Source organism: Emys orbicularis, chromosome 6 (genome assembly GCF_028017835.1).
Source record: "Emys orbicularis isolate rEmyOrb1 chromosome 6, rEmyOrb1.hap1, whole genome shotgun sequence".
NCBI lineage: Eukaryota > Metazoa > Chordata > Testudines > Emydidae > Emys > Emys orbicularis.
The window spans coordinates 127,957,102-127,984,764 of NC_088688.1; the positions used below are offsets into that span (position 1 = coordinate 127,957,102).

The 27,663-nt window shown below is 48.6% G+C and overlaps 1 protein-coding gene across 1 annotated transcript; it reads left to right on the forward strand.

The window, feature by feature from the left end:
* Positions 1-487: 487 nt before the first annotated feature.
* On the forward strand, positions 488-27,663 carry IDUA (alpha-L-iduronidase). The gene is made up of 12 exons (XM_065406778.1): positions 488-570; positions 1,199-1,306; positions 2,677-2,772; positions 3,995-4,197; positions 5,321-5,500; positions 9,542-9,758; positions 10,987-11,199; positions 11,871-11,992; positions 21,764-21,889; positions 23,005-23,081; positions 24,078-24,178; positions 27,563-27,663. Exons 1-12 carry the CDS (start codon positions 537-539, stop codon positions 27,661-27,663), a joined length of 1,578 nt encoding a protein of 525 aa, XP_065262850.1. The 5' UTR covers positions 488-536.

Below are 27,663 nucleotides of genomic sequence, written 5' to 3' on the forward strand. Positions count from 1 at the left end.
TGATCTATTTGAGACAAAGGTTTCGTTTATATTAAGTATACAAGCGATACAGTTTCATTATTTAACAAATGCTATTATTTGTTTTACAGTAGCACCTAGGGGGTCAACCAAAAACGGGGCCCTGCACCATTGTGTCACATGCTCTATGAACAGTAATACAGTTGCTGGCCAGAAATAATAATAATGATTAATGGAGATATCCCATCTCCTAGAACTGGAAGGGACCTTGAAAGGTCATCGAGTCCAGCCCCCTGCCTTCACTAGCAGGACCAAGTACTGATTTTGCCCCAGATCACTAAGTGGCCCCCTCAAGGATTGAATTCACAACCCTGGGTTTAGTAGGCCAATGCTCAAACCACTGAGCTATCCCGAACTTACGATCAAAATTTAGTTAGGGACCTGCTTTGTCATGTTAATATTTCAGTCTCTCTTGCTTACTTTAGCTATTTTCTTTGGTTTGTATCTTTCAATTGCCTATATTCTTTAGAGTGACAAATGGAAAACTTCACTACAACTTTACCAGTCTGGATAACTTGATGGATCTTCTCTGGAAAAACAAACTCATTCCAGGTAAGGACAGCTTTTTCCTGGTCAGTTAAACATGTTGGATCAAATGTACAATCATAAGACTAAACAGCTGTTGCCAGAGCAGTTTTTGGTCCAAAATTAGTTCGCTTCTACTTACATTTGACTCCCATTAATGTAAATGGAAATTCTGCACACAGAACACTGGGAATAATGTAAAGCAGCACATTAGTGCTTTACTTGTACGTGCTTTGGCATTAATCTGAGACTCTGAACTGGAAGCTGTGATCAACTCTCCTCGCTGAAATACGCTCAAGAAGGGACCAAAGAGGACACGTTCCTAAACTCATCTTGCTTTCACTACCCATATACAACTATACACACCTCCAATACCTCTAAGTCACACTCCAGTTCATAAGCTGAGGTGGTAACTCCTAATACTGTTGATTTCATTGACAAGCAATGAGTTTGAACGACCTCAAGACCAAAGTAACTATTTGTGTGGAATTAGTGTGTGGCATCAGGAAAGGTAGCCCATTTAATGTAACTAATTTCCTGTGTCTTATGTAGTTTCAGATTCTTAAGTGTCAATAAGACTCAATGACTTCCTTAGCTAATCAAAAGTATACCAGTTCATGAACATGGGGAGTTAGACTTCTTGTGTTTATTTAAGGATTTGAATTGATGGGAAGCCCTTCAGGATACTTTACAGATTTTGAAGACAAAAAACAGGTTATAAGATGGAGGAGCCTAATTGCACTTCTGGCCAAGAGATACATAGGTGAGTTATTAAATAATCATTGTTTAATCATCAGTCCTTTATTCTTCCAAAGTTCTGTGGTTTATACTTGATTTCAGGATGCATAGCAGCAATTGGGTGAATGGGAGAGGTTTGAATGGGTTTATTTAAGCAATACTAATTCTTGAACTCAATTTTGGAAAAGCTTCCTAGAAGGGTGAGAGACTGAAACCACTTGAAACAAGTCATGGAGCTCAGTACATTTAAGTTTCTTGCCCATTGAGTGAGGAGTTCTAACTGAGGCTGAGAATTATCTGCCCAGTTCCACTTCTTGTCTTTTTTTAGTTTCATTTTCACCACTCAACATTAGACAATACAACACTCAAAACAACAAATACAGTGTGTAGCCCAATAAAAAATTAGGCTAAGCCAAACTATGTAGGCTGAAATCATGAGGGAGGTGGTGGAATCTCCTTAGAGGTTTTTAAGGTCAGGCTTGACAAAGCTGGGATGATTTAGTTGGGGATTGGTCCTGCTTTGAGCAGGGGGTTGGACTAGATGACCTCCTGAGGTCCCTTCCAACCCTGATATTCTATGAGTCTATGAGGATTAGCACTTCCACAGTGCTGTTCAACCACAGCTAAAAGCCCCGTACAAATAATGAACCTCTTAAGTCTCTCACATCCCTGGGAAATAGATAAAATAAATACCATTACCCCCATTTTCCAGATGGGTAAACTGAGGTACTGACAAGTTAAGTGACATGCCCAGGGTCACACCGGAAGTCACTGACAATGTCAGGAATGAGAATTGAAGAAGGGATGGATTTTGAAGACTGACCAAAAAGTGACATGATTTAGCAAAGTCCTGGTCAGGAGAGAAGAAGAGGGGCATCAAAGAGAACAAGGCTGCAAGTGTGGCTGTAGTATATAGCAATTAGATAGCAAGCCTTTGAATAATTCAAGGCCTTTAGCAGCCCTCTCTGTCTTTGCTTTGGGAGCTACCAGAGCTGTGCCAGGGCAGCCATGTGTTTATAGGTAGGTAGGCATTGCATGTCGTACATATGTAATGAACATGATCATTTGGATTCCACCATGGCCTTACGCTGGTTGTGTAAAGGGCAAGATAGACAACAGTGGTGGACAGGAAGAAAGCTGGTGTTGATAGCCACAGAGAATGAGTGAAAGAGAAGCTACTTTTTAGTCACAGAGGCTCAAATTCAGCCATTTGAGCCAGGCATACCACGGCCATTGAAATCCATGGGAGCTGCACAGGCACCTCAAAGGGCAGAATTTAATCCACTATGTTTGGAAGGCTGCAGGTTGGTCCTGAGCTCTATCCCTGAAGTGATGAATTATTCATTACCACATGGAAGCGTACCGGGCAGTAATGAAAGGTAGTTTCATCTGCAGATAGATATGGATTGGAACATGTTGCCAAATGGAATTTTGAAACTTGGAACGAGCCAGATCATCATGACTTCGATAATGTGTCAATGAGTGTCAAAGGTAAGTTTGTTTCTTTTCACCTTGATTTAATTCGTGTGGGGGTGGAGTAGGGTAGGGGCAGGTGGGTGATAAATAATAGGGTATATACAGGTATATTCTGTTTTATAAGGGATTGGCCCTGGGTGTGATCCACATAACTTCCATTAATAGCATTCCTGCCCTGAATTTCATGAAGTCTCAGGTTAGACTTTAACATGAGAGAAAACAGAAATGAGGGTGGGGAATGGGGAGTAAGGGTGATGCCAATACAATCATGTTTTTCACTGTTTGGTTATAAAGTAAAGTTGTGCTATGCAGTTTTTTTTCTGCTTTAAAGCCATGTGTTTTAATAGCTGTGTACCTTGGTAGCTTGCCCAGGCAAAATCCTTTAAAGGAGCTTCCTGTTGCTGAGACTGTGTGAAACTGAGGCCTGGTCTACACTAACCCCCAAATTCGAACTAAGGTACGCAACTTCAGCTACGTGAATAACGTAGCTGAAGTCGACATACCTTAGTTCGAACTTACCGCGGTTCAGACACAGTCCACACGCGGCAGGCAGGCTCCCCGTCGACTCCGCGGTACTCCTCTCGCCGAGCTGGAGTACCGCAGTCGACGGCGAGCGCTTCCGGGATCGATTTATCGCGTCCAGACCAGACGCGATAAATCGAACCCGGAACTTCGATTGCCAGCCGTCGAACTACCGCGGTAGTGTAGACCTGGCCTAAGGCTTGGTCTAAACTTACCCCCCAATTCGAACTAAGGTACGCAACTTCAGCTACGTGAATAACGTAGCTGAAGTTCGAAGTACCTTAGTTCGAACTTACCTCGGTCCACACGCGGCAGGCAGGCTCCCCCGTCGACGCCGCGGTTCCCCCGTCGACGCCGCGGTACTCCTCTCGTCTAGCTGGAGTACCGCAGTCGACGGCGATCACTTCCTGGTTCGACTTATCGCGTCCAGACAAGACGCGATAAGTCGAACCCAGAACTTCGATTCCCAGCCGCCGAATTAGCGGCTGGGTGTAGACATACCCCAAGGGAGGGGACTTCGAGACCCCTGTTGTGATCAATAATGGAGAGAGGAAGTGGAAAAAGGTGGCTTCAAACACATTTTATACTTTCTAATTGCTCACAGCCTGCTGCAGCAATATGAGGACTGACCGTACTCTTCGGTAACTTGAATCGAGACATCATTATAATTTTAAGCTGTAACCATCTACTGTATACGTAATTGCTCTGACTCTAGGGTTTCTCAATTATTACGACGCATGCTCAGAAGGGTTAAGAGAAGCTAGTTCTTTACTGAAATTTGGAGGCCCAGGAGATTCTTTCCATCCATTCCCAAAGTCGCCCATCTGCTGGAGTCTTCTACATCACTGCTACAATGGAACCAACTTCTTCACTGGAGCGACTGGTGTCAGGTTGGACTACATAGCCCTACATAAGAAGGTCAGTTCAAGGCTTTTAGCTGTTTAATAAAAAAAAGTGTACAGGAGAGTATTTCTTAATCCAATTTATTGCTAAGGTTGACTGTTTATGAAGTTTACTTTCAGAATTCTGCTCTGCCTGTACTGGGGTACATAACCATTACAATTCCAGAGGGCCTTTTAAAGTTGTTCTAACAGACAAACTTCCTTCCAAGCGGAATGCTTCCATATCTAGTCTCCACCTGAAAACAACTTTTCTGCCACTTTCACATGCGGAGAGTGGGGGGAAATATACAATTTTCCCCTTTAAAACAATAGTCTTGACCGCTTGTCAACAGTTCTAGTGCCTGAGCAGATAGGGTAGAAATGTTAAATTTGACAGGCAAGTTGAGCAAGATGATATCTTTTATTGGACCAACTTCTGTTGGTGAGAGAGACAAGCTTTTCAGCCACGCAGAGCTCTTCTTCAGTTCCAATAAAAGATATTACCTCACTCACTTTGTCTCTCTAATAGCCTGGGACCGACACAGCTACAACACCGCACACAAATCTGACAGGGACATACGTTCTTGTGCTCTGTCTTTCATTGCAGAGGTTCTCAAACTGGGGGCCGGGCCCTCCTGAGGGGGCACAGAATGTATTCAGGGGCAGAGGGAGTGTGAGAAGCTTTAGGGAAAAAAACCTCACTGCACACATTTTACCCACAGCCATGAATAATTAGCAACGCTGACTCCTCCAGCCATACCAGGTCCTTAGATGGTGCTGTGCATTTTGGTGGATTTCTGTTAAGCTTGCCTAGCATTATACAAAGTCGGTGCCATCTGCACGTTAATCCGTTTGCTATGTCGCGGTGGGCATATTTAATGGTAAACAAATCGACCACAATCGCAGTTTTGCTTTTGTTCTTATTACAATGAATCGTTGGCTCTGTTTGAATCAATGTTTCACTGTTTTTAATATTTAGTGAGAGTTGCATGTTGATTTTTTTTAATCGATATATGTACTTGGGGAGGGGGGGGGCAAGAAACTACTACAGACACAAAGATGGGAGGCCTAATCAAATAAGTTTGAGAACCACTGTTCAGAGTACCGTACGTGACACTTTGCTTCCTCACTTTGCATGAATGGGATTCCTGTTGTTACAGGGAGCTGGAAGTTCTCTTCACATCTTAGAGCAAGAAACAGAAGCAATGGAGCAAATTCAGAAGTTGTTCCCAAATTTCACCTCGGTTCCTGTATACAATGATGAAGCAGACCCACTCGTTGGATGGTCAGTTCCACAAACGTGGAGAGCTGATGTGACCTATGCAGCCATGGTGGTGAAGGTAACTCAACGCTCACTTAGTGTCCTCACCTAATAAACTAATCTGCAGAGCAAGTGTGTTGCCAAAAGAATGTTTTATTAGGTTTCTGAATGGACTTCAGGAAAAAATTACAAGCCAAATCCTGAGGTTTGAATGCTCTCACACCAGGGTGTCAGGTGCTTTAACTTCACAGCTTTAGCTAATTCATCTTCCCTTTCCCGAGTGTCCCTGTAGAAAACAGCCCTGTGAAAACTCCTCCTCCTATGAGAACTGGAGAATGTGCTGGGGACACCTACCGTGAATCCTTCTGCATGATTGGCTAAACTCACTTTCCCTCATTCCCTGTAATAGGCTCGCCACTATCTTCTTGTGGTGCATTATACACCCACAACTACAAAATCACCCTTTCCCAGAAAGCCCTAAGCACCACTACCGTCCTCCTTGACTGCTTAATGCAGTAGTTCTTGGGCTTTGGGTGAGGTCTCTGCACAGAGGGCTGACATGACCTCATTATTACTGCCTGCACCAAGGGGCAGGCCATGCAATGGGCATATGGCCCTGAGTTGGGGCAGTGCAGAACTACGTAACCAAGGAGGCAACTGCAATGCTGGGGAAGAGACTGCCCCTCCTCCTGGGAGCATGCCAGTTGTACCAACTTGTGAATGTTCCCTGTGGTATCTGCTGAACCGTACCCTTGCATTTGGAGAGGAGATGGGAGCAATTAGATGGATCTTTCTAAGTCCCTGGAAAGCCCATGGGAGTATTGACCCGAAAAATCGACTGGGTTTGCACGTTGGGTGTGCACAAACCTCTAAGTGTGAGCTGGCGCATCTCATTTCTCAAATACTTCCTGTCTATGGGCTGGTCTACACTGTGGGGGGGATCGATCTAAGATATGCAACTTCAGCTACGCGAATAGCATAGCTGAAGTCGAAGTATCTTGGATCGAATTATCTGAGGTCCACATGGCACGGGATCGACAGCCGCGGCTCCCCCGTCGACTGCGCTACCGCCGCTCGCTCTGGTGGAGTTCCGGAGTCGACGGTGAGTGCGTTCGGGGATCGATATATCGCGTCTTAACGAGATGCGATATATCGATCCCGGATAAATCGATTGCTACCCGCCGATACGGCGGGTAGTGAAGACGTACCCTGTGGTATACTTGTGATGGACAGAGACAAGCTTTCAGGTTTACACAGAGCCCTTCTTCAGGTCTGGGAAAGGTTGTTTAGCGTAAGTAGTTAACACATGTTTCAATCTGTTCCACCTTGTATTTAGCAGCATCACTGAGTACCTTGCCCAGACCTGAAGAAGAGCTCTGTGTCAGCTCAAAAGCTTGTCTCTCTCACCAACAGAAGTTGGGCCACAAAAAGATACTGGACCAACATGGCTATGACTACACTGTATACTTGTGATAGCTTTATCACTGCTTATGTCACACCATTTTTAGCTGACTCTTTAAAGAAAGCGAGTCTCCTCTCAGGCCCTTCACTGGCTCCTTATTATTGCCCCGCAAAAAGTGTAAACATTTGGGGGTTTTGCCTGCAGAACCCTTCACGTTTCTGCTCTGGCCTACGCTTTTGATCTGTCTCCTTGTTGCATTGTTGGACATTTTACAGAGGAATAAAAGGGGCATGCCCAAGGTCACTCAGTAAGGAATTGGAACCGGGGCCAAAGCCTGCACTTTGTTACACCGGTGTAAATCCAAAGCAACTCCACCGGGGTCAGTGGAGTTATTTAGTACTGTTCGGGTGTAAGCCCAGAGTGCTAGTCCAATACTTTGACCATAAGGCTACCTCTTGTATTGCAATTAATAGCATACATGGTCCATTAATGAATGATCCTAATCATGTCCCAATGATTATAATTGGTGCAACAGTAAGGGCAAAACGCTGCTAAGTTCTTATACATGAAGTACAATGAGGTCACTAATGAAACATTACTTCGACAGAAAATGTGGATGGAAATCACATCTCTAATGAGAGCTCTTTACATAAGTACTAAAGGTGATAGGGAATAGCCAGCATGGATTTGTAAAGAACAAATCGTGTCAAACCAATCTGATAGCTTTCTTTAATAGGATAACGAGTCTTGTGGATAAGGGAGAAGCTGTGGATGTGGTATACCTAGACTTTAGTAAGGCATTTGATACGGTCTCGCATGATATTCTTATCGATAAACTAGGCAAGTACAATTTAGATGGGGCTACTATAAGGTGGGTGCATAACTGGCTGGATAACCGTACTCAGAGAGTTGTTATTAATGGTTCCCAATCCTGCTGGAAAGGCATAACGAGTGGGGTTCCACAGGGGTCTGTTTTGGGACCGGCTTTGTTCAATATCTTCATTAACGACTTAGATATTGGCGTAGAAAGTATGCTTATTAAGTTTGCAGATGATACCAAACTGGGAGGGATTGCAACTGCTTTGGAGGACAGGGTCATAATTCAAAATGATCTGGACAAATTGGAGAAATGGTCTGAGGTAAACAGGATGCAGTTTAACAAAGACAAATGCAAAGTGCTCCACTTAGGAAGAAAAAATCAGTTTCATACATACAGAATGGGAAGAGACTGTCTAGGAAGGAGTACGGCAGAAAGGGATCTAGGGGTTATAGTGGACCACAAACTAAATATGAGTCAACAGTGTGATGCTGTTGCAAAAAAAGCAAACATGATTCTGGGATGTATTAACAGGTGTGTTGTGAGCAAGACACGAGAAGTCATTCTTCCGCTCTACTCTGCGCTGGTTGGGCCTCAGCTGGAGTATTGTGTCCAGTTCTGGACACCGCATTTCAAGAAAGATGTGGAGAAATTGGAGAGGGTCCAGAGAAGAGCAACAAGAATGATTAAAGGTCTTGAGAACATGACCTATGAAGGAAGGCTGAAAGAATTGGGTTTGTTTAGTTTGGAAAAGAGAAGACTGAGGGGACATGATAGCAGTTTTCAGGTATCTAAAAGGGTGTCATAAGGAGAAGGGAGAAAACTTGTTCACCTTAGCCTCTAAGGATAGAACAAGAAGCAATGGGCTTAAACTGCAGCAAGGGAGGTCTAGGTTGGACATTAGGAAAAAGTTCCTGACTGTCAGCATGGTTAAACACTGGAATAAATTGCCTAGGGAGGTTGTGGAATCTCCATCTCTGGAGATATTTAAGAGTAGGTTAGATAAATGTCTATCAGGGATGGTCTAGACAGTATTTGGTCCTGCCATGAGGGCAGGGGACTGGACTCGATGACCTCTCAAGGTCCCTTCCAGTCCTAGAATCTATGAATCTATGAAAACCACGCTAATAATTCCATCCTCTGGACACTTAAGACTTCACTTCCTGAGGAAGTGTGTGTCAACCTTCACTATTAATAAAGAGTTTCTCAGGGATGGTGTGAAGTCTCCAGATTTTCCAAAAGGACTGCTCCAGAACTCTCTTCAGAAATCTAGTAGAGCTATCTCCATTGACTGTAATCCCAGTGTCCAGCTAACATGGCTTGAGCCCCTGCACTGCCTGCTTACACAGCGTGTCTAGAACTCTTCCTTTGTGCAGCGCTTGGCATTCTCACAGAGAGCCCGCTGCTCCCCGTGCATTCTCACGGGTAGGGTTAATCCTTCACATCTGAGTCAACACACTGCCGCAATCCTACTGATGCCGTGATGTTAGCCAACCTGAGAGCTTATGTGAACTAAAGCCACTCTGAGATGATCTTCATGAATTTTGAAGCCAAAATGTTGTATGCTTTTGCTTTCATTGCATGTACAGCTCTTCATCCTGTACACACGGGTGGCAGCGTAGGGATGAAACTAGTTCTGTAGCTTCACTACAGTATCCAAATGAAGCAAGGGTGCTCTACTCCACTGTTTTCAGTGGGTAAACGAAGGCACAGAAATGAGTTAAAGTGGCCCCAGGCAGAAGCAGCCCATCATGTAGAACTGCCGCAGGATCATGTAGGCTGAATATGCAGTTCAACAAAAATAAGACCGTTGGTTTTAAGATAGGAATCTATTTGTTAGAGTGTCAGCAAGAAGTGTGTTTTCCCCAGCATGATGGCCAGTTTTCCCCGTTACTTTACAGGTAATCATCCAACATCAAAACCTGCTCATTTCCAAAGCCAACAACACTATCAACTACACTTTGCTGAGTAACGACAATGCCTTCATGAACTACCATCCCCATTACTTCACCCAGAGAACACTGACTGCCCGATTTCAGATGAACAACACAAAGCCACCTCATGTCCAGATGGTGAGGAAGCCTGTGCTGACCGTAATGGGATTGCTGGCACTGCTAGGTATGGTAAATGTTTGTTTTAAGTCGCTAAATGCCAGTCCCCAGTCACATGCAAGTTACATGCTTAAAATCTATCAACAGGTCATCTACTCCATCTTCCTGCTAACGCGGGGTTATTCCCTCCTCCACATTTACTAGGAGTTTGTCCAGTCCAGTTGGATGTGTCACAAGGAATGGTTCTTCCACCCCTCCCTCTGGGAGATTAACAGTCTTGGTGTCAGGCTGTTTTCCTGACAGTCTGTTATCCCTCTAAATCAGGGGTGGCCAACCTGTGGCTCCGGAGCCACATGCGGCTCTTCAGAAGTTAATATGTGGCTCCTTGTATAGGCACCGACTCTGGGGCTGGAGCAACAGGCGCCAACTTTCCAATGTGCCGGGGGTGCTCACTGCTCAACCCCTGGCTCTGCGACAGGCCCTGCCCCCCCTCCACCCCTTCCCGCCCCCTTCCCTGAGCCTGCTGTGCCCTCGCTCCTCCCCCTCCCCCCCAGAGCCTCCTGCACGCCATGAAACAGCTGATCGGAAGGGAGGGGGAGGCGCTGATCGGTGGGGCAGCCAGTGGGCGGGAGGCGCTGGGAGCGGGGAGCTAATGGGGGAGGCTGCTGATGTATTACTGTGGCTCTTTGGCAATGTACATTGGTAAATTCTGGCTCCTTCTCAGGCTCAGGTTGGCCACCCCTGCTCTAAATTGATCCTATTGCTTCTATTTATACCCCCGTATGCCACCTCGGTCAGTACCTTTCCTTTTATATTTGTGGACTGGTATCCCCCCGGGCCAGGTCCATTCAAGCTATATTTCTCTTTAATAAGCTCTCCGGCCTCTCAATTCTTCTGAGCTCCCGCCAAGGTGTTAATCTAGGCCCTGATTCTCTTAGACACACGCTTAAGTCTTATTGACTTAAAACTGTTATTAGGCATGTAGTACCTAAAGGCCAAACAGGTTGGCGGACCACTGTGCCAGATGCTGTACAAACATAGTAAATGAGGTTTATGCACATGCAGAAGTGCTTTGCAGAACCTGGGCTGTATTTCCAGAGCTGAAACACCATGGGCAGTTTCAGATATGCCAGGGTAAATCCAGTGACTTCACCAGTGCTCCTCCAAATTCATGCTGGTATAACCAAGTAATCTATAGCTCAGCCCTGCATATAGACAGTTCTGTGTTTCACCTCGTCACAGGTCTACCGCTGGTCTAGTTACCTTATGTGTCAAAAATGTATTTTTACTTCCAGGGGAAAACCAAGTTTTTGCAGATATTATCAGCAAAGACGAAAGTGCCGACACCGACACTGTTGGAGTACTAGCCACCGTGCACGCTCCTGCGGAGCTACAGCCGTCAGACAGCTGGCAGGCCACCATACTGATCTACGCTAGTGATGACAACCGGACATCCTCTAACATCAGTGCTGTGACAGTGAACATTACCCGTTTCCCCAGGCATGCAGGTAAATGGGCTGCGTGTGGGGATTTGGGTACTGAACCAGGAAAAGGTTCACATCAAACATTTCCAAAGGGTTCATTTCACAACTGAGGTCACATCTAGAATTTGTATATTACCAAGCTAGAAATCTCTCCTTACCTGGCAGCCCCAGATTTTCTGGGGTCTAGGGGCACTGGAGTAGGAAAGATTGTGGACCCTGATCCCAGAGTTGGGCCTGCCTCTGGCCTTGAAGGGATACAGGGAATTCTACGCTTTCAGAAACTATTCAGCCCAGCTGCCTCTGAGCCAGGTCTCACTGAGCAAAGAGCTCCCTCTGGGATTGATCATAATGTAATCTAGATATTGAACATTGCACGGTGTGTAGGATTTGCTGGCGTTGTCTTCAACAGTTGCTACAGGGTTCAGCACCTGTGAAAGTCAGGACACTTCTAGTTAGGAGCCTAGATAGGAATTTAAGAGCATAACATTAAGGACCAAGGCTTGAAAATATTTAGTCTTAGGCACTTGTGAAAATTTTACCCCAAGTCCCGTTGACTTTCAGTGAGATTCAGGCTCTTAAGTCACTTTTGAAAATGGGACTTTGGCTCCTAAGTCATTTAAGCACTTTTGAAAGTTTTACCCTTCGTCTTTAAACCCAGATCGGGAGCTTTACATGTTTCCTTTGTGTTTCCAAAGAGCTTGTGTACGTGACATACCTCCTGGACAACAACCTAACCAATCCCTATTTGGAGTGGAAGAAAGTAGGAAGCCCCGATTTCCCTTCTGTAAAGCAATTCCAACAAATAAGGGATGCCGAGGTATGATGCGTATGCGGTAAAAATTGTTCATGAACTGGTGACATTATGGCTAAGGAACCTGATGACTGGTTTATGTTCTGGAGCAGCGTTTCTCAAACTGGGGTCCGCGGAACTGGGGGTCCCCAAAGGTATTCCAGGGGGTCCGTGGGCCCCGCTGATCAACTCCTCCCCCGCCCTCCCTCAACTCCTCCCCTTCCTTCCCAGCGCCTCCTGCACGCCCAGAGATTGTAGGCGCTAAAAGTCCAGCAGCACAGCGGGGCTAAGGCAGGTTCCCTGCCTCCCCTGGCTCCACACTGCTCCTGGAAGCAGCTGGCATGTCCCTGCGGTCCCTGGGGGTGGGGGGGTGTGGCAGTGGGTCTCCACATGCTGCCCCTGCCCCGAGCGCTAATTCCACAGCTCCCATTGGCCGGGAACTGTGGCCAATGGGAGCTGTGGGGGCAGTGCCTGTGGGCAGGGGCAGCGCGCAGAGACCCCCCTCTCCCCTGCCTAGGAGCTGTTGCTTTCAGGAGCCGTCCAAGGTAAGCGCCACCTGGCCGGAACCTACACCTCAACCCCCTGCCTCATCCCAGAACCCACACCCAAATTCCCTCCCAGAGCCCGCACCCCCTCCTACACCCCAACCCCCTACCCCAGCCCAGAACCCGCACCCAAACTCCCTCCCAGAGCCCACACCCCGCACCCAAACTCCCTCCCAGAGCTGCACCCCCTCCTACACCCCAACCCCTTGCCCCATCACAGAACCCGCACCCCGCACCCAAACTCCCTCCCAGAGCCCGCACCCCCTCCTACACCCCAACCCCTTGCCCCATCCCAGAACCCGCACCCTGCACCCAAACTCCCTCCCAGATCCCGCACCCCCTCCTACACCCCAACCCTCTGCCCCATCCCAGAACCCGCACCCCGCACCCAAACTCCCTCCCAGAGCCCGCACCCCCTCCTACACCCCAACCCCCTGCCCCAGCCCAGTGAAAGTGAGTGAGGGTGGGGGAGAGCGAGCGACGGAGGGAGGGGAGGACGGGAAGAGGAGGGGTAGGGGTGGGGACTTGGGGGAATGGATGGAGTGGGGGCGGGGCCTGGGGCTGATCAGGGGGGCTTAGGGGTCCCTGAAAATTTTTTAATCAAAATGTGGGTCCTCGGGTTGCTAAAGTTTGAGAAGGATTATGTTTCTGGAGGATTATTTAGATACCAAGGGTATGTCTACACTACGAAATTAGATCGAATTAATAGAAGCCGGTTTTATAGAAATCGGTTGTATACAGCCGATTGTGTGTGTCCCCACATAAAATGCTCTAAGTGCTCTAGTCGGCGGACCGCGTCCACAGTACCGAGGCTAGCGTCGACTTCCGGAGCATTGCACTATGGGTAGCTATCCCACAGTTCCCGCAGTCTCCGCCGCCCATTGGAATTCTGGGTTGAGATTCCAATGCCCGAATGATGCAAAACAGTGTCGCGGGGGGTTCTGGGTACATGTCGTCAGGCCCCTCCCCCTCCGTCAGAGCAATGGCAGACAATAGATTCGCGCCTTTTTACCTGGGTTACCTGTGCAGACAACATACCACGGCAAGCATGGAGCCCGCTCAGCTCAGCTCACCGTCACCATATGTCATCTGGGTGCCGGCAGACGTGGGACTGCATTGCTACACAGCAGCAGCAGCTAACTGCCTTTTGGCGGTAGACGGTGCAGCATGACTGGTAGCCTTCATTGGCGATCTGGGTGCCGGCAGCCGTGGGGCTGCATTGCACCAGCCCCCTTGCCTTTTGCCTTTTGGCAGTAGATGGTTTATTACGACTGGTAACTGTCCTCGTCGTACAGCAGTGGCTGTCAATCATGGGCACCTGGGCAGACATGCTCAGTCCTATGGAACTGTCTTGATGATGATGGTTATCAGTCGTAGTATGCCATTTTCTGCCACGCGCCCTGTTGGCTCATCGCACGTTAGCTGAGTCTTCCCTGAGCAGCAGATCGTGCAATAGGCCTGAAGGCTAACTGCCAAGCGCCCAGTATTTGCTGCCAAGCACCCAGAAAATGCCGAGGGCTATCAGTCATGCTGCACCGTCGTCTTAAGATGTGAAAAATAGATTTGTTCTGTATTCATTTCCTTCCCCCCTCCCTCCGTCAAATCAACGGCCTGCTAAACCCAGGCTTTTGAGTTAAATCTCTGGGGGGGGGCCATTCTGTGTGACAGTTGTTTGTGTTTCTCCCTGATGCAAAGCCACCTTTCTTGATTTTAATTCCCTGTACCTGTACGCCATGTCGTCACTCGCCCCTCCCTCCCTCCCTCCCTCCTTCCCCTGGTCCGTCAGATACTAGTTTCGCGCCTTTTTTCAGACCAGACGCCATAGCTAGCACTGGGATCATGGAGCCCGCTCAGATCACCGCGGCAATTATGAGCACTATGAACACCACGCGCATTGTCCTGGAGTATATGCAGAGCCAGGACATGCCAAAGCAAAACCAGGACCAGGCGAGGAGGCGATTGCAGCGCGGTGACGAGAGTGATGAGGAAATGGACATGGACCTAGACCTCTCACAAGGCACAGGCCCCAGCAATGTGGAAATCATGGTGTTCCTGGGGCAGGTTGATGCCGTGGAACGCCGATTCTGGGCCCGGGAAACAAGCACAGACTGGTGGGACCGCATCGTGTTGCAGGTGTGGGACGATTCCCAGTGGCTGCGAAACTTTCGCATGCGTAAGGGCACTTTCATGGAACTTTGTGACTTGCTTTCCCCTGCCCTGAAGCGCCAGAATACCAGGATGAGAGCAGCCCTCACAGTTGAGAAGCGAGTGGCGATAGCCCTGTGGAAGCTTGCAACGCCAGACAGCTACCGGTCAGTCGGGAATCAATTTGGAGTGGGCAAATCTACTGTGGGGGCTGCTGTGATCCAAGTTGCCAGGGCAATGAGAGACCTGGTGATATCAAGGGTAGTGACTCTGGGAAACGTGCAGGCCATAGTGGATGGCTTTGCTGCAATGGGATTCCCAAACTGTGGTGGGGCGATAGACGGAACCCATATCCCTATCTTGGCACCGGAGCACCAAGCCACCGAGTACATAAACCGCAAGGGGTACTTCTCAATGCTGCTGCAAGCCCTGGTGGATCACAAGGGACGTTTCACCAACATCAACGTGGGCTGGCCGGGAAGGGTATATGATGCTCGCGTCTTCAGGCACTCTGTTCTGTTTCGAAAGCTGGAGGAAGGGACTTTCTTCCCGGACCAGAAAATAACCATTGGGGATGTTGAAATGCCTATCGTGATCCTTGGGGACCCAGCCTACCCCTTAATGCCATGGCTCATGAAGCCGTACACAGGCAGCCTGGACAGGAGTCAGGACCTGTTCAACTACAGGCTGAGCAAGTGCTGAATGGTGGTGGAATGTGCATTTGGGCATTTAAAAGCGCGCTGGCGCAGCTTACTGACTCGCTCAGACCTTAGCGAAAAGAATATCCCCATTGTTATTGCTGCTTGCTGTGCGCTCCACAATATCTGTGAGAGTAAGGGGGAGACATTTATGGCGGGGTGGGAGGTTGAGGCAAATCGCCTGGCCGCTGATTACGCGCAGCCAGACACCAGGGCGGTTAGTGGAGCACAGCAGGGCGCGGTGCGCATCAGAGAAGCTTTGAAAATGAGTTTTGTGACTGGCCAGGCTACGGTGTGAAACTTCTGTTTGTTTCTCCTTGATGAACCCTCCGCCCCTCCCCCCACACCCGGTTAACTCTACTTCCCCGTAAACCAACCACCCCACCCTCCCCTACCCTCCCCCCTTCGAGCACCACTTGCAGAGGCAATAAAGTCATTGTTACTTCACATTCATGCATTCTTTATTAATTCATCACACAACTAGGGGGATAATTGCAAAGGTAGCCCGGGATGGGTGGGGGAGGAGGGAAGGAAAAGGACACACTGCAGTTTAAAACTTTAAAACTTTAACACTTATTGCTCGGGAAATCATCTGGGGTGGAGTGACTGGGTGGCCGGAGGCCCCCCCACCGTGTTCTTGGGCGTCTGGGTGAGGAGGCAATGGGACTTGGGGAGGAGGGCTGTTGGTTACACAGGGGCTGTAGCGGCGGTCTGTGCTCCTGCTGCCTTTCCTGCAGCTCAACCATACGCTGGAGCATATCAGTTTGATGCTCCAGCAGCCGGAGCATCGACTCTTGCCTTCTGTGTGCAAGCTGACGCCACCTCTCATCTTCAGCACGCCACCTCTCCTCTTCAGCCCGCGATTCAGCACGCCACCTCTCCTCTCGCTCATATTGGGCTTTTCTATAATCAGTCATTGACTGCCTCCACGCATTCTGCTGTGCTCTGTCAGCATGGGAGGCAGTCTGTAGTTCTGTAAACATTTCATCACGCGTCCTTCGCTTCCGCTTTCGAATATTCACTAGCCTCTGTGAAGGAGAAAGATTTGCAGCTGGTGGAGGAGAAGGGAGAGGTGGTTAAAAAAGATACATTTTAGAGAACAATGGGTACACTCTTTCACGTTAAATTTTGCTGTTCACATCACACAGCACATGTGCTTTCGTTACAAGGTCGCATTTTTCCTCTTATATTGAGGGCCTGCCGGTTTGGTGTGAGAGATCACTCACGCAGTGCCAGGCCACAGATTTCGGCTTGCAGGCAGCCATGGTAAGACACAGTCTTTTGGCTTTTTTAACCTTGTTAACATGTGGGGATGGTTTCAAACAGTACTGCTCTCATTAACCATACCAAGCACCCGTTGGGTTGGCCATTTAAAATGGGTTTGCAATGTAAAAGGAGGGGCTGCGGTTTCAGGGTTAACGTGCAGCACAAACCCAACTAATTCCCCTCCCCCACACACCCAATTCTCTGGGATGATCACTTCACCCCTCCCCCCCACCGCGTGGCTAACAGCGGGGAACATTTCTGTTCAGCAGAGCAGGAAGGGGCACCTCTGAATGTCCCCTTAATAAAATTGCCCCATTTCAACCAGGTGACCGTGAATGATATCACTCTCCTGAGGATAACAAAGAGCGATAAGGAATGGATGTTGTCTGCATGCCAGCAAACACTGGGACCATACGCTGCCATGCTTTGTTATGCAATGATTCCAGACTACGTGCTACTGGCCTGGCGTGGTAAAGTGTCCTACCATGGCGGACGGGATAAGGCAGCCCTCCCCAGAAACCTTTTGCAAAGGCTTTGGGAGTACATGAAGGAGAGCTTTCTGGAGATGTCCCTGGAGGATTTCCGCTCCATCCCCATACACGTTAACAGACTTTTCCAGTAGCTGTACTGGCCGCGATTGCCAGGGCAAATTAATCATTAATCATTAAACACGCTTGCTTTTAAACCATGTGTAATATTTACAAAGGTACACTCACCAGAGGTCCCCTGTGTGCCCACAGGGTCTTGGGTGAGTTCGGGGGTTACTGGTTCCAGGTCCAGGGTGATAAACATATCCTGGCTGTTGGGGAAACCGGTTTCTCCGCTTCCTTGCTGTGAGCTATCTTCATTGTCTTCATCCTCATCTTCCGCGTACCCCGAACCCGCTTCCCTGTTGCGTGATTCTCCAGTGAAGGAGTCATAGCACACGGTTGGGGTAGTGGTGGCTGCACCCCCTAGAATGGCATGCAGCTCCGCGTAGAAGCGGCATGTTTGCGGCTCAGCCCCGGACCTTCCGTTTGCTTCTCTGGCTTTGTGGTAGGCTTGCCTTAGCTCCTTAATTTTCACGCAGCACTGCTGTGCGTCCCTGTTATGGCCTCTGTCCTTCATGGCCTTGGAGACCTTTTCTAATATTTTGCCATTTCGTTTACTGCTTCGGAGTTCGGCCAGCACTGATTCATCTCCCCATATGGCGAGCAGATCCCGTACCTCCCGTTCTGTCCATGCTGGAGCTCTTTTGCGATCCTGGGACTCCATCACGGTTACCTGTGCTGATGAGTTCTGCGTGGTCACCTGTGCTCTCCACGCTCAGCAAACAGGAAATGAAATTCAAACATTCGCGGGGCTTTTCCTGTCTACCTGGCCAGTGCATCTGAGTTGAGAGTGCTGTCCAGAGCGGTCACAATGAAGCACTGTAGGATAGCTCCCGGAGGCCAATAACGTCGAATTCCGTCCACACTAACCCAATTCCGACCCCCTAAGGCCGATTTTATCGCTAATCCCCTCATCGGAGGTGGAGTAAAGAAACCGCTTTAAAGGGCCCTTTAAGTCGAAAGAAAGGGCTTCGTCGTGTGAACGTGTCCAGGCTTAATTCGATTTAACCCGGCTAAAGTCGACCTAAACTCGTAGTGTAGACCAGGCCTAAGTTTAGCATTGACTGAGTCATGTGGTTATCACCTCTTTCCTCCTTGATTACCATGATAAGCCTAGACAGGCAGCTGCTTTAAGACTGCTCAGGGACTGCAGAGATCAGTGGGAACCCTCTTGTTTGTGTCTGCTCTTTGCTTTTTACATTATATTTTAAATCTAAGTCCATAGTAGTACTGACCAGGGGAAAAATAAAATGTAGGACAAGTCTCAGACAGGTGGCTGGAAGTCAGTTAGCATGTGCAGCCCGTCAGCCACCAGAGATGGGCAATTCAAACACATTTGGCATTGTAGCAGCTTTTACTAAACATTCAGCCAATAGGACTGAATGCAGATCACCAACCTGCCTTACCGATTGTCCGGCCGTTTAAGAAGCGACTGCCCTGCCTTGATCAAGCAGTAACAGATGTTTAAAGCAAGTAATCTCCTCTCTCATTCCTCTGAAGATAAATCCAAACCAGAAAGTGAACGTGACATTTTGGGAGAAATCGTGGCACCATTGGAGCCAGTGGCAAAACTCTCATTGGCTTTAATACGGGCTGGATTTCACCTTTGTGGTTTTTTAATGCCCTATTACAGAGTTTCTCAAGTTTCTGGAGCTGATAATAATTTACAGATTAAAGAATATCTGCAAACCCTCCCTCAAGTCTTCTGATCCCTAACTATGACCAGGCCAAAGGCGTGTAACTACCATGCTCTAACTAATTATACAAAATTCATGAAAGAGAAACATTGTACTCGGCACAATGGAGAAACCTGTCTGGCTGCTGGAAGACAGTGCCGACTGGATTGGCTAAACAGACTTAAGGAACTGTGATTGACAGTCTACACAATTCTACACTTATCGCCACCATCTTAGAAATTTGACTGGCTGAACTACAAGGAGAAAAGTGGGTTGAGATCTTACACCTTAGTCAGCCTCCTCCTTCAGCGCTATCCAAAGCTGGCTGAGGGCCTGGCATGAAGCTTGCTGCCAAGTGCTGCAACAGCTTAAAAGGGAGACAAAGTGTTTGGTGAGCCTCCTCTTTGTGTGTGGGAGATCAGGAAGTACAGCTGGGTCTGAAATTCCCTCCAAATGCTGAGCTATCAGCAGCTCAGTTTCTTCAGTAGAGTCTGAAACAAGAGGAAACGACTCCACTTGATTATCAGCTTCCGGGTGTTTTCTACAATGAGTGTGTCTGCCTTGTTACGCCTGGACAGAACATCGATATTCCCGGAGGGAGAGAAGAGTGAAGCTCAATGAAGTGCCCATGTACATCAGTAAATTAAACCCAGGATGAATTGGCGAAGGCGTCAGCAAGGGGAGAATGCTGATCACGCAGGAAAACCTGCACCTCTGTCCTTAAAATCAAGAGGAGAACGGGAACTTTGCCTCATGAAAGCCACCTCGCTAGTGTGAGAGGAGCTACTGGTGGTGGGAAACTAGGGCAATGCAAAAGCTCCATTCACTGGACAGCTTTCTGGGCAGGTCACTAGTTCAGAGCTTGACGAAGGACCGGTGCAGGTTTGCAGACACACAGCGTATGAAAGTGTGAGGCACTAGCTCGGATGTTTAGGATCCATATGATCAGGTTGCTTTTAACTGTCATCAGTTGGGCTCTGTCCCCACAGATTGCAATACGCCACTCGCACGGAAAGCAGAGATCTGCAGCTGCTTCATGGAAAGTCTCAAATAAGCACTCTGTATGTCCAAGGAGCTAGTGGAAGAGAGCTGACCGGCCACAGTAGGAACTAGACAGAAAAGCCCCTCGCGGAGAGGTAGAGAGAACCCTTCCATAACAAAACCAGCATCTTGTGCTGGATGTCAACAGCTGGGGTTAGATCCAGAGAGACAAAAATCAACATATCTGTAGGTCTCTCCCAGCCTTCCCTTCTTCCTTAGGGGGGTCTGGAGTTGCCCTTATTCACTGGGCATTTAAAGAGCTGGTGCCTTAAATTCAGAGGGCTGGGGGACAGCTGGTCCCATCTGCCCACTGACTGTGTGAATGAACAGTCTGTAGCCCGCACTTTCCTTCCCCTCAGGGAAAGCCTGCTGGCTTCCTTCTGTACTCTCAGGCCTAGGGGCTAAGTTAAGGGTGATGTGGGGCAATGCAACTCCCCCTTCTCAGTCCGAAGTAGATAGGAACTTCCCCTGGTTTGGGTATCCAGCACTCTCCCGCCTCCTCCCACCAGACTGCTTTACTTATCGCTCAGGCATCCATGAAATCCTTGCTCTACCAGCTCTCTGAAACCTGCTTTCTCCCACTTATTCCCTCCAGCTGCAGAGGACACCCCCAGGCTTGAATTACCTGGCAGATGTTGAGGGGCAGAGCTAACTACAGGCTCTGTCTGCAGGCCAGACACTTAACCTATTCCTCCCCTGCCCAGTCGGCAGCTTGTAAACGCCCTCACTGTCACGAAAGGGGCTGACGCTGGTTTCAAGCGAGTAGCTGTTCCTATAATTCAGTCTTTTCCACTGCGGGGGGAAGGTGCCTCTTTTGCACACCATGTGCACCTTGCACTGTGGCGAGCTTTGCAAAGATAGCTAATCAGAAAGGCGTTTCTGTGTCATTACTCAAACTGGCATGCAAGTGGCCTTGGTTTTCAGGCTCCCTCCTTAAAACCTCAGACTCCTTTCAGCGATGGATGTTTGGCTTCTAAAGATCACAGTGACTCTGCAGGCTTCGGACTCCGATGCAGCCCTTTGGAACAAACTGCACACGGCACTCACAAAACTAATAAACCACACATCATACGTGTCCATCCCATTTCCACATTGGCATAGGAATAGCCTGATGCTGCCCTTTCCACCAGTCGTCCCTCAACCAGAACTGAGCTCCAGCGAAGACCAAACAATGGCCAGTCCTTGCGAGGCTCAGCCGTGCTCTCAGGCTTGGCCAACTGCTCTGCTGCTCCAGTCCTGCAGTGGGGTTCGTGCATGGCGTCTTGCACTTCATGTCGGCCTAAGGGCTGTTCGTGGGACTTGTCCTGTATCAGGCGCACACACACACACTGGAAGAGGTCTAATACTCTTAGCTGTCTGCTGCGCCCACTCACATCCTGCGCTAATCTACACTGAACGGAGGTCCCAGCCATGTGCTGGCCATATGGAACACATTACAAGGCTCTTGTGTGTCCTTTTTTTCCTGTTTTCAACATTACCAAATTTGCAAACCTGGGCATCTTGTATGACCTTCTTTGACCCCCCCCCCCCTCCTGAGGTCACAACCCACATTTTGGGCATTTGGGTCCTAACTAATTAGCCAGGCAAACAGGCCCTACAATCACTGAACAGTTAGATAAAGGAGAGGGATAGATATTAGTCTCCTGTTTCACTGAGAAATGCTGCAAGTTATGATCTAGCAGGCTGTAAACTTTTTAAATGCCATTAAAAGTGGCAGTGCTAACTTAGAGGTGCAGCAACGTTACACTGTGGAATCAGCAGCTATAAAATGAGTGTAGAAAGAATGGTGAATATTGATTTCTTTACGCACCGCCTCCATTCGGCTTCGGTTTTGCAGGACCCGGTGGTGACCGGACCATTCCGATTTCCTGGGGACGGCCGCCTGATCTTGAAACAGGAACTCCCACTTCCATCGGTCTTCCTCATCCATGTCTGTGCAAGACCTCACTCTGTTCCCAATCAAGTAGGTACCATGATTCAGTGTCAGGGGACTGAGTTTGTAACTGTTCCCGTACAGCCTGGTTGAATCCTACGGGCATGTCTACACTGCAGGGTCTGGCCTGTGCCAGCTGACTTGAGCTTATGGGCTCAGGCAAAGGGGCTGTTTAACTGCAGTGTAGACGTTCGGGCTCAGGCTGGAGCCTGGGCTCTAGGACCCTGCGTGGGGGGAAGGTCCCAGACCTTGGGCTGCGGCCCAAGCCCGAACAGCTACACTGCAATTAAACAGCCCCAGAGCCCAAGTCAGCTGGCAGCCGCAGGCCTGTGATTGCAGTATAGACATACCCTATTGGGCTATCAGACTTTAGTTAATGAAGGCAGCAATGCCTGAGTCTGCTCATTGTTAAAAGGTAGCATAGGAGAATTATTTAAGCCAGGAGCCAAATTTTCCTGTGACAAAGCGATTCCACGACTCACGTTCCAGGATAAACATCCCCACAGCAGGTGGTGTGGGCAACCAACTGAGCTAAAAGTCAAACCTACCCATTCCTGGAAAAAATCATTAAGGAAATGATGGGAAGTACAGCATTTCCTAGTCTTGAAGATGGGTCGGATGCTTTAAGGCTTAAAAGCCAAGCGTTAAAAATAACATTTCAGCTAAGGGCCTGTTCAGATGTTTTATAACCACACATAAGACGCAGTCATAGCTGTGATGCCTGTTAGCCTGGTAAGCATGTCCTGTGAGGTGCCGAGTAGCCTTAACTGCCAGGGGACATATGGGGAGTTGAGAGCATTGGGCTACAGAACTGTGGGGCCAAGAAGTTGGAGCAAAAGGATCTAAAACTCAGTTTAAGTCCAGATTGAGGCATCAAAATACGTGGAATGATTTTTTTTCCCCAAGGTTCCCCCTGAAATCAAAGGGAGCTCCTTGGTGCTCACTACTTGGGAAAACCAGGCTACTTCATTTGAAGTCCATATTGAGGCACTGAAGTTTCAGCTACCCATTTACTTCAAAATAGTTAAGCCAAGACTACGTATTAAAGGGGTTAAATATGATCCGATGCTGCTGCACCATCGGTGTGTTATCGTAGCAACGCACCTCTTCCCTCTATATTAATGTGGGCCTCTCTCTGCTCTCAGGTGACAGGCGTTCACTTGATCCCTCTGACAAAGGGGCAGGTTGCAGTACTTTGGGACGATGACTGCGTGGATTCGAAGTAAGTGTGTTTTTAAGACGGAGATAGAGGTAAGACCAGGACATAGATGTAATCTTATCAGGCCTAGGTATTAAATAGCTAAGCAATGTTTACTCTCTCAGCGAAGTGATAGGCATTATCCCTGGCACTTTGTCAATTTTTTCCAAAGCACAGTAGCTTTAATCACCAGAACGACTGTTCGAACCCACGTGCGATCTCCCCGGGAGGAAATCTTGAGCAGGTTCTTGGCTACCCTGCCCGTTCAGCGTGAGCCGAGCTTTCAGCCTCACTAACACACGATGGCAATTCATCTGTGAAGCGGGTTTTAGCCCACGAAAGCTTATGCCCAAATAAATTTGTTAGTCTCTAAGGTGCCACAAGGACTCCTCGTTGGTTTTGATGGCAATTCAGGGTGTCTTGCTCCCCTGGAGGCGATAGGAGGCGCCACAAAAGCCCCTGTACTAAAAGATGCTGCTTTATCCAATCCTGTCCAAGTTGCCCAGATGTGAGTAATGAGGAATGCGGAGATAAAGGGGGAGGATTGTGTCCAGGTCAGAAGACGTAGCCGTCTGTCTGTAGACATGCTACCCCAGAAACCAACCGATATAGACTAATGTGCAGACTGGGGACACAGGACAGCCAACTCAGTGCATCCTTTGGGGTTGGTTAGTGCACCTCAGTAAGTGCTGGCTTTCCTGCATATTGGGCCTACGCCTGTGAGATGTTGAATATCTCCACTGAGGTGCTTAGCCTTGTCTCTCCCCTTGGTGTCTGGGGAAGCTGAAGGGGCTCACCAGTTTGACAAAGGCTCTGGTGCTCTTTTGTGGCCTTTTCGAGTCATGACCCCTGCTCCTTGTGTTGGGAGGGTCTGCTGCAGCACAGGACTTTCCTGGTCAGTTGTGTGCAACGTCAAGCATTTCTCTTCCTCACCCTCCTGCACAGACGAGACAGGGATGGGGAGATGTGGCCATCCCGTGGTCACCAGCAGCCAGTTGAGGTGTTTGGTTTCTTTCCTAGATGTCTGAAAACATTCGAAGTTGAGTTTTCATCGGACGGAAAAGCATACAGACGGATTAATGCCAGAGACACGATCTTCACGCTCTGGGTGTACAGTCCAGGTAAAGCCAGCACTCACACTCAGCTTAATCTGTCCCCTCAGCATTCTCACTTGGTTGAAAGTGTACTACGTTATATTTGTCATTAAGTTTAAGGAATACAGAGCTAGATGTGTTCAAAGCGCTTCATTGCCAAAAAAGAGACCAGGTTCCTCTCCTGGGGATCATACCCTTAGGGCTAGAGGATGCGCCCTTATTGTGAGTAAGTCCTGGTCACCATGGACAGTGGTTGCACCATCTGTCCCTAAGCATACGATCCTGAGGTCCTTGCTCAGTTTTCACTGAAGCAAACTCCCACTGAAGTCAACAGTGGCTTGAATGCTAGAAACACCTCCATCCTTGGCCCCTGTGTTTCATTGCCACAGCACACGGGCAGGACGGACAGGGAAGGAAAGCTCAGTTTTTCACAGTAATACAGTTTTTCACAGTAATATTCCTATCACTACATGCCGTGTGTGTATGTGGTTCTTTACAGCACCGGAGGGTATGGTCCCTGCCCTGGGCGCTTACCCAGCACAGGGCTGATCCTGACTCTGCTATTGGCAATGGGAGTTTTGCCAGTGACTTCATCAGAAGCAGGGCAGACTCCCATTTTAGACAGGCCCCACAGATGACATCAGGGGCCAGATCAGCTGCTGTGCTTGAGTTCAAGGTGTAGGTGTGTGATACTCTCTTGGGATGCCCAGGCCTGTGAGTCACCTGCTTCCCCCGCCTCCTGTGTGAGGGAGTTTTGCTTGTGGAAGCTGGATGTCAGCTCCGGGACCCCTCCAGCCACTCAAGCACTCTCCTCAGGGCTCTGCCAGCCCCTCCTTAATAGGCCCCCAAGCCACTCTGAAAGCATCCCCTGTAACATGCAGCCCGTGTTGCTGGACACTCACAGCCATGACCAGGTTCGTTACACCCAAGGGAATAGTAAACACTTGTTTGATTCAGCTGAGTATGAGCTGCAGCATAACAACACAGCACCGTAATCTATTGATAGAGAAAACAAATCTGTTTCTTAACCAAGGGAAATGAGATGTGACCACGGGTAACCACAACAACAGGTTACAAATAACACAGAAACATCACCCGCTTGCACTAGACTCAGATTTAACGTTAACAAGAGGCTAACCTTGTCTAAAGTGATTTCTCACCTCAGCCCTGTCTTGCAGCGTTTCAACCAAGGTTGGCTGAGATCCTGTTTTTGTGGTGTAACTGCACTGCCCGGTCACCCCCCAAGTGCAGGATAAAAGAGGGGTCCTTGTGCTTTCCTCTTACACCCCAAAGTCCATTGTTTCTGCCCCCAGGCTCAGGGTGACTGCCCTGTGGTTTCCTTCCAGGGGTGCCAGCTACTCTTTCTTTCCCATCCCCCGTCCACCTGTTTTTCCTGTTGCCTCGCAGGTGTAAATGGGACGTCCTTTGTGCTGGCTTTGCAATGCTTGATTAACATTTGAACGGAGGGCGGGTGACTTCACCTTCCTTTTGTCTGGCAAAACCAACTTACCAAGCGTGCCTGGGAGACAGTCTAAATCCACCTATTTTCAGTACATACACACAACTTCTTAAATGTCACCCGTATGTACACCACCCAATGCCTATGAGGCTCAGTGTGACGTAAGCTTCCATTAGACACCTCACACAAGCCTTTTGGGGTAAGTACTATGAAAGCAGTGTGTCAGGTGTAGTGAGTTTGTCAGGCCTGAGAGGAGTGGCTGTTACAGACTAGTGGACCCTTTGCCAGTTGGCACTGAGAGGGATTCTTAGGGTCACAAGGTGAACCACAGCGTGGGCAAGGGGAAGAGGTCTTGCAGGAGCAGGGTCCCTGATTTTCTGCTGTGGTTGAAGTTAGAACATCTTGAGAGCTGCTGTTTATTTGCACCAGCTGGCAAAGGCTCCTGGAGGGATAGCCAGAGCACACTGCCCCTCCCTGGGCATGGGAGCCAGCCACGCCAGCTCTATACCTGCTATCAACCCACTTACGCTGGGGGTGTCCTCCCAGCCAAACATCCTCCCTTTGTGCCACACAGGTGGCATGACCGGAGCAGCACAGGCGACAGATTCTGACCCTGGACAGTCAGTGGTGCAATCCCACCGTGATTTTTTTCACAAAAGTGTCTTACTTCCGTGATTCTGCACTTCCACCAAACATCTAGCTGAGGCTTTTCCCTCCCCAGGGGTCTGAACAACCCGCTGGAAAACTGGGTGTGGGCTCAGTTCTACGTGTGCTGCCAGTGACTGGCAGAGGGCTGAACACAACATAGCCTCAGCCTTCCCATGGCTAAACGTGAGACCGTAGACAGCCCTAACAACATCAGGGCTGCTCCCTGCGAATCAGGGAACACGGCTGTTGAAGTCAGCAAGTATTTGGCCAAAGTAAGGGATAAGTGCTACAGCGACTGGCTCAGAGAAAGAAGCTGAAAACAATGCGGGATGAGTATCTATAATACAGAGCGCTCCAGACCAAGTTTCTTGACTCAAATGCATGTTTTTAGTTACATTAATAAAAACTGATCAGGTTTGTATGGAATAGAGGAGAACTTGGCTTCTGAGTGACGTGCTCTAATGAGATACAGAGCCATCAACTGGAAACAGCACAACGTCATCTAGTACAACCAGTGGCATGCCATCCGTGTATGCTACGCATGCACTGCGTGCCACAGGACTAGCTGTGCTTGTGGGACGATTTTCTCTGGCCCCCGGAACACCCATGCAAGTGGTCACACTTTGCATGCCAGTGTAGAATTGCATGCCTTGCTGAAAATGTCACGGCACGCCCCTGAGTATGACACACTAAAATCAGGTGCTTTTTCAAATTCAAAAGGCTGTGTTCATGCAAGTTCAAGTTGCACAGATAAGCACAAAGAAAGGTAGTGCCTTAGTGAAGACCCCAAGGGCAGTATGAACTGTTGCATATAATGTTACCCACAGGATGTGTAGCTTAATCCAGTAAACTCTGCATTTTGACAGAAATAATTCCCCTCTGAGCAGCCTAGCTACCTTTTATGTTGCTGGAATGTTGGCTTATGCCTTACCTGGCTTATCACTGCCAGCTTTTTGCATTTACCTTTTCTCGTGTTTTTTAAAGACAATCCACAGCTATTCACTTCATCCCAGGTAAAATCGGATCCTGCCTTAGGATAGGGGAGATATTTGGAGCCACTCGGGAGAGTACTACGCTTAACTTCCTCAGGATTATCAGTTACAGCTGGCCGTAGAGCTGGCCAGGTACATGGGCTGGGAACAAATGGGCCATACTTACCAAGTATGTAGAACTCCTGTTAGAAGCCAGCCCCCAGTCACATCCCCCTCCATCCCACCAATGCGTCTCTCACAGGAATAGGGATGGTCCCACACAGCAGATGTTGGTCTTTTGCAGTGACCGCGCCTTAACTTTTTTGTTGGCAGGAACCACGGTCTCGGGCTTTTACAGAGTGCGTGCCGTCGACTACTGGAGCAAGCCAGGCCTCTTCTCCATTCCTGTGCAGTACATTGAAGCTCTCGCATGA

Bases quoted from the DNA above. Each gene is read 5' to 3' on its own strand.
- IDUA (XM_065406778.1), top strand. From the start codon at position 537: ATGGATCTTCTCTGGAAAAACAAACTCATTCCAG. The intron at 1,307-2,676 runs GTGAGTTATTAA...TTTCATCTGCAG, and splicing joins TCTGGCCAAGAGATACATAG to ATAGATATGGATTGGAACAT. The intron at 5,501-9,541 runs GTAACTCAACGC...GTTACTTTACAG, and splicing joins ATGCAGCCATGGTGGTGAAG to GTAATCATCCAACATCAAAA.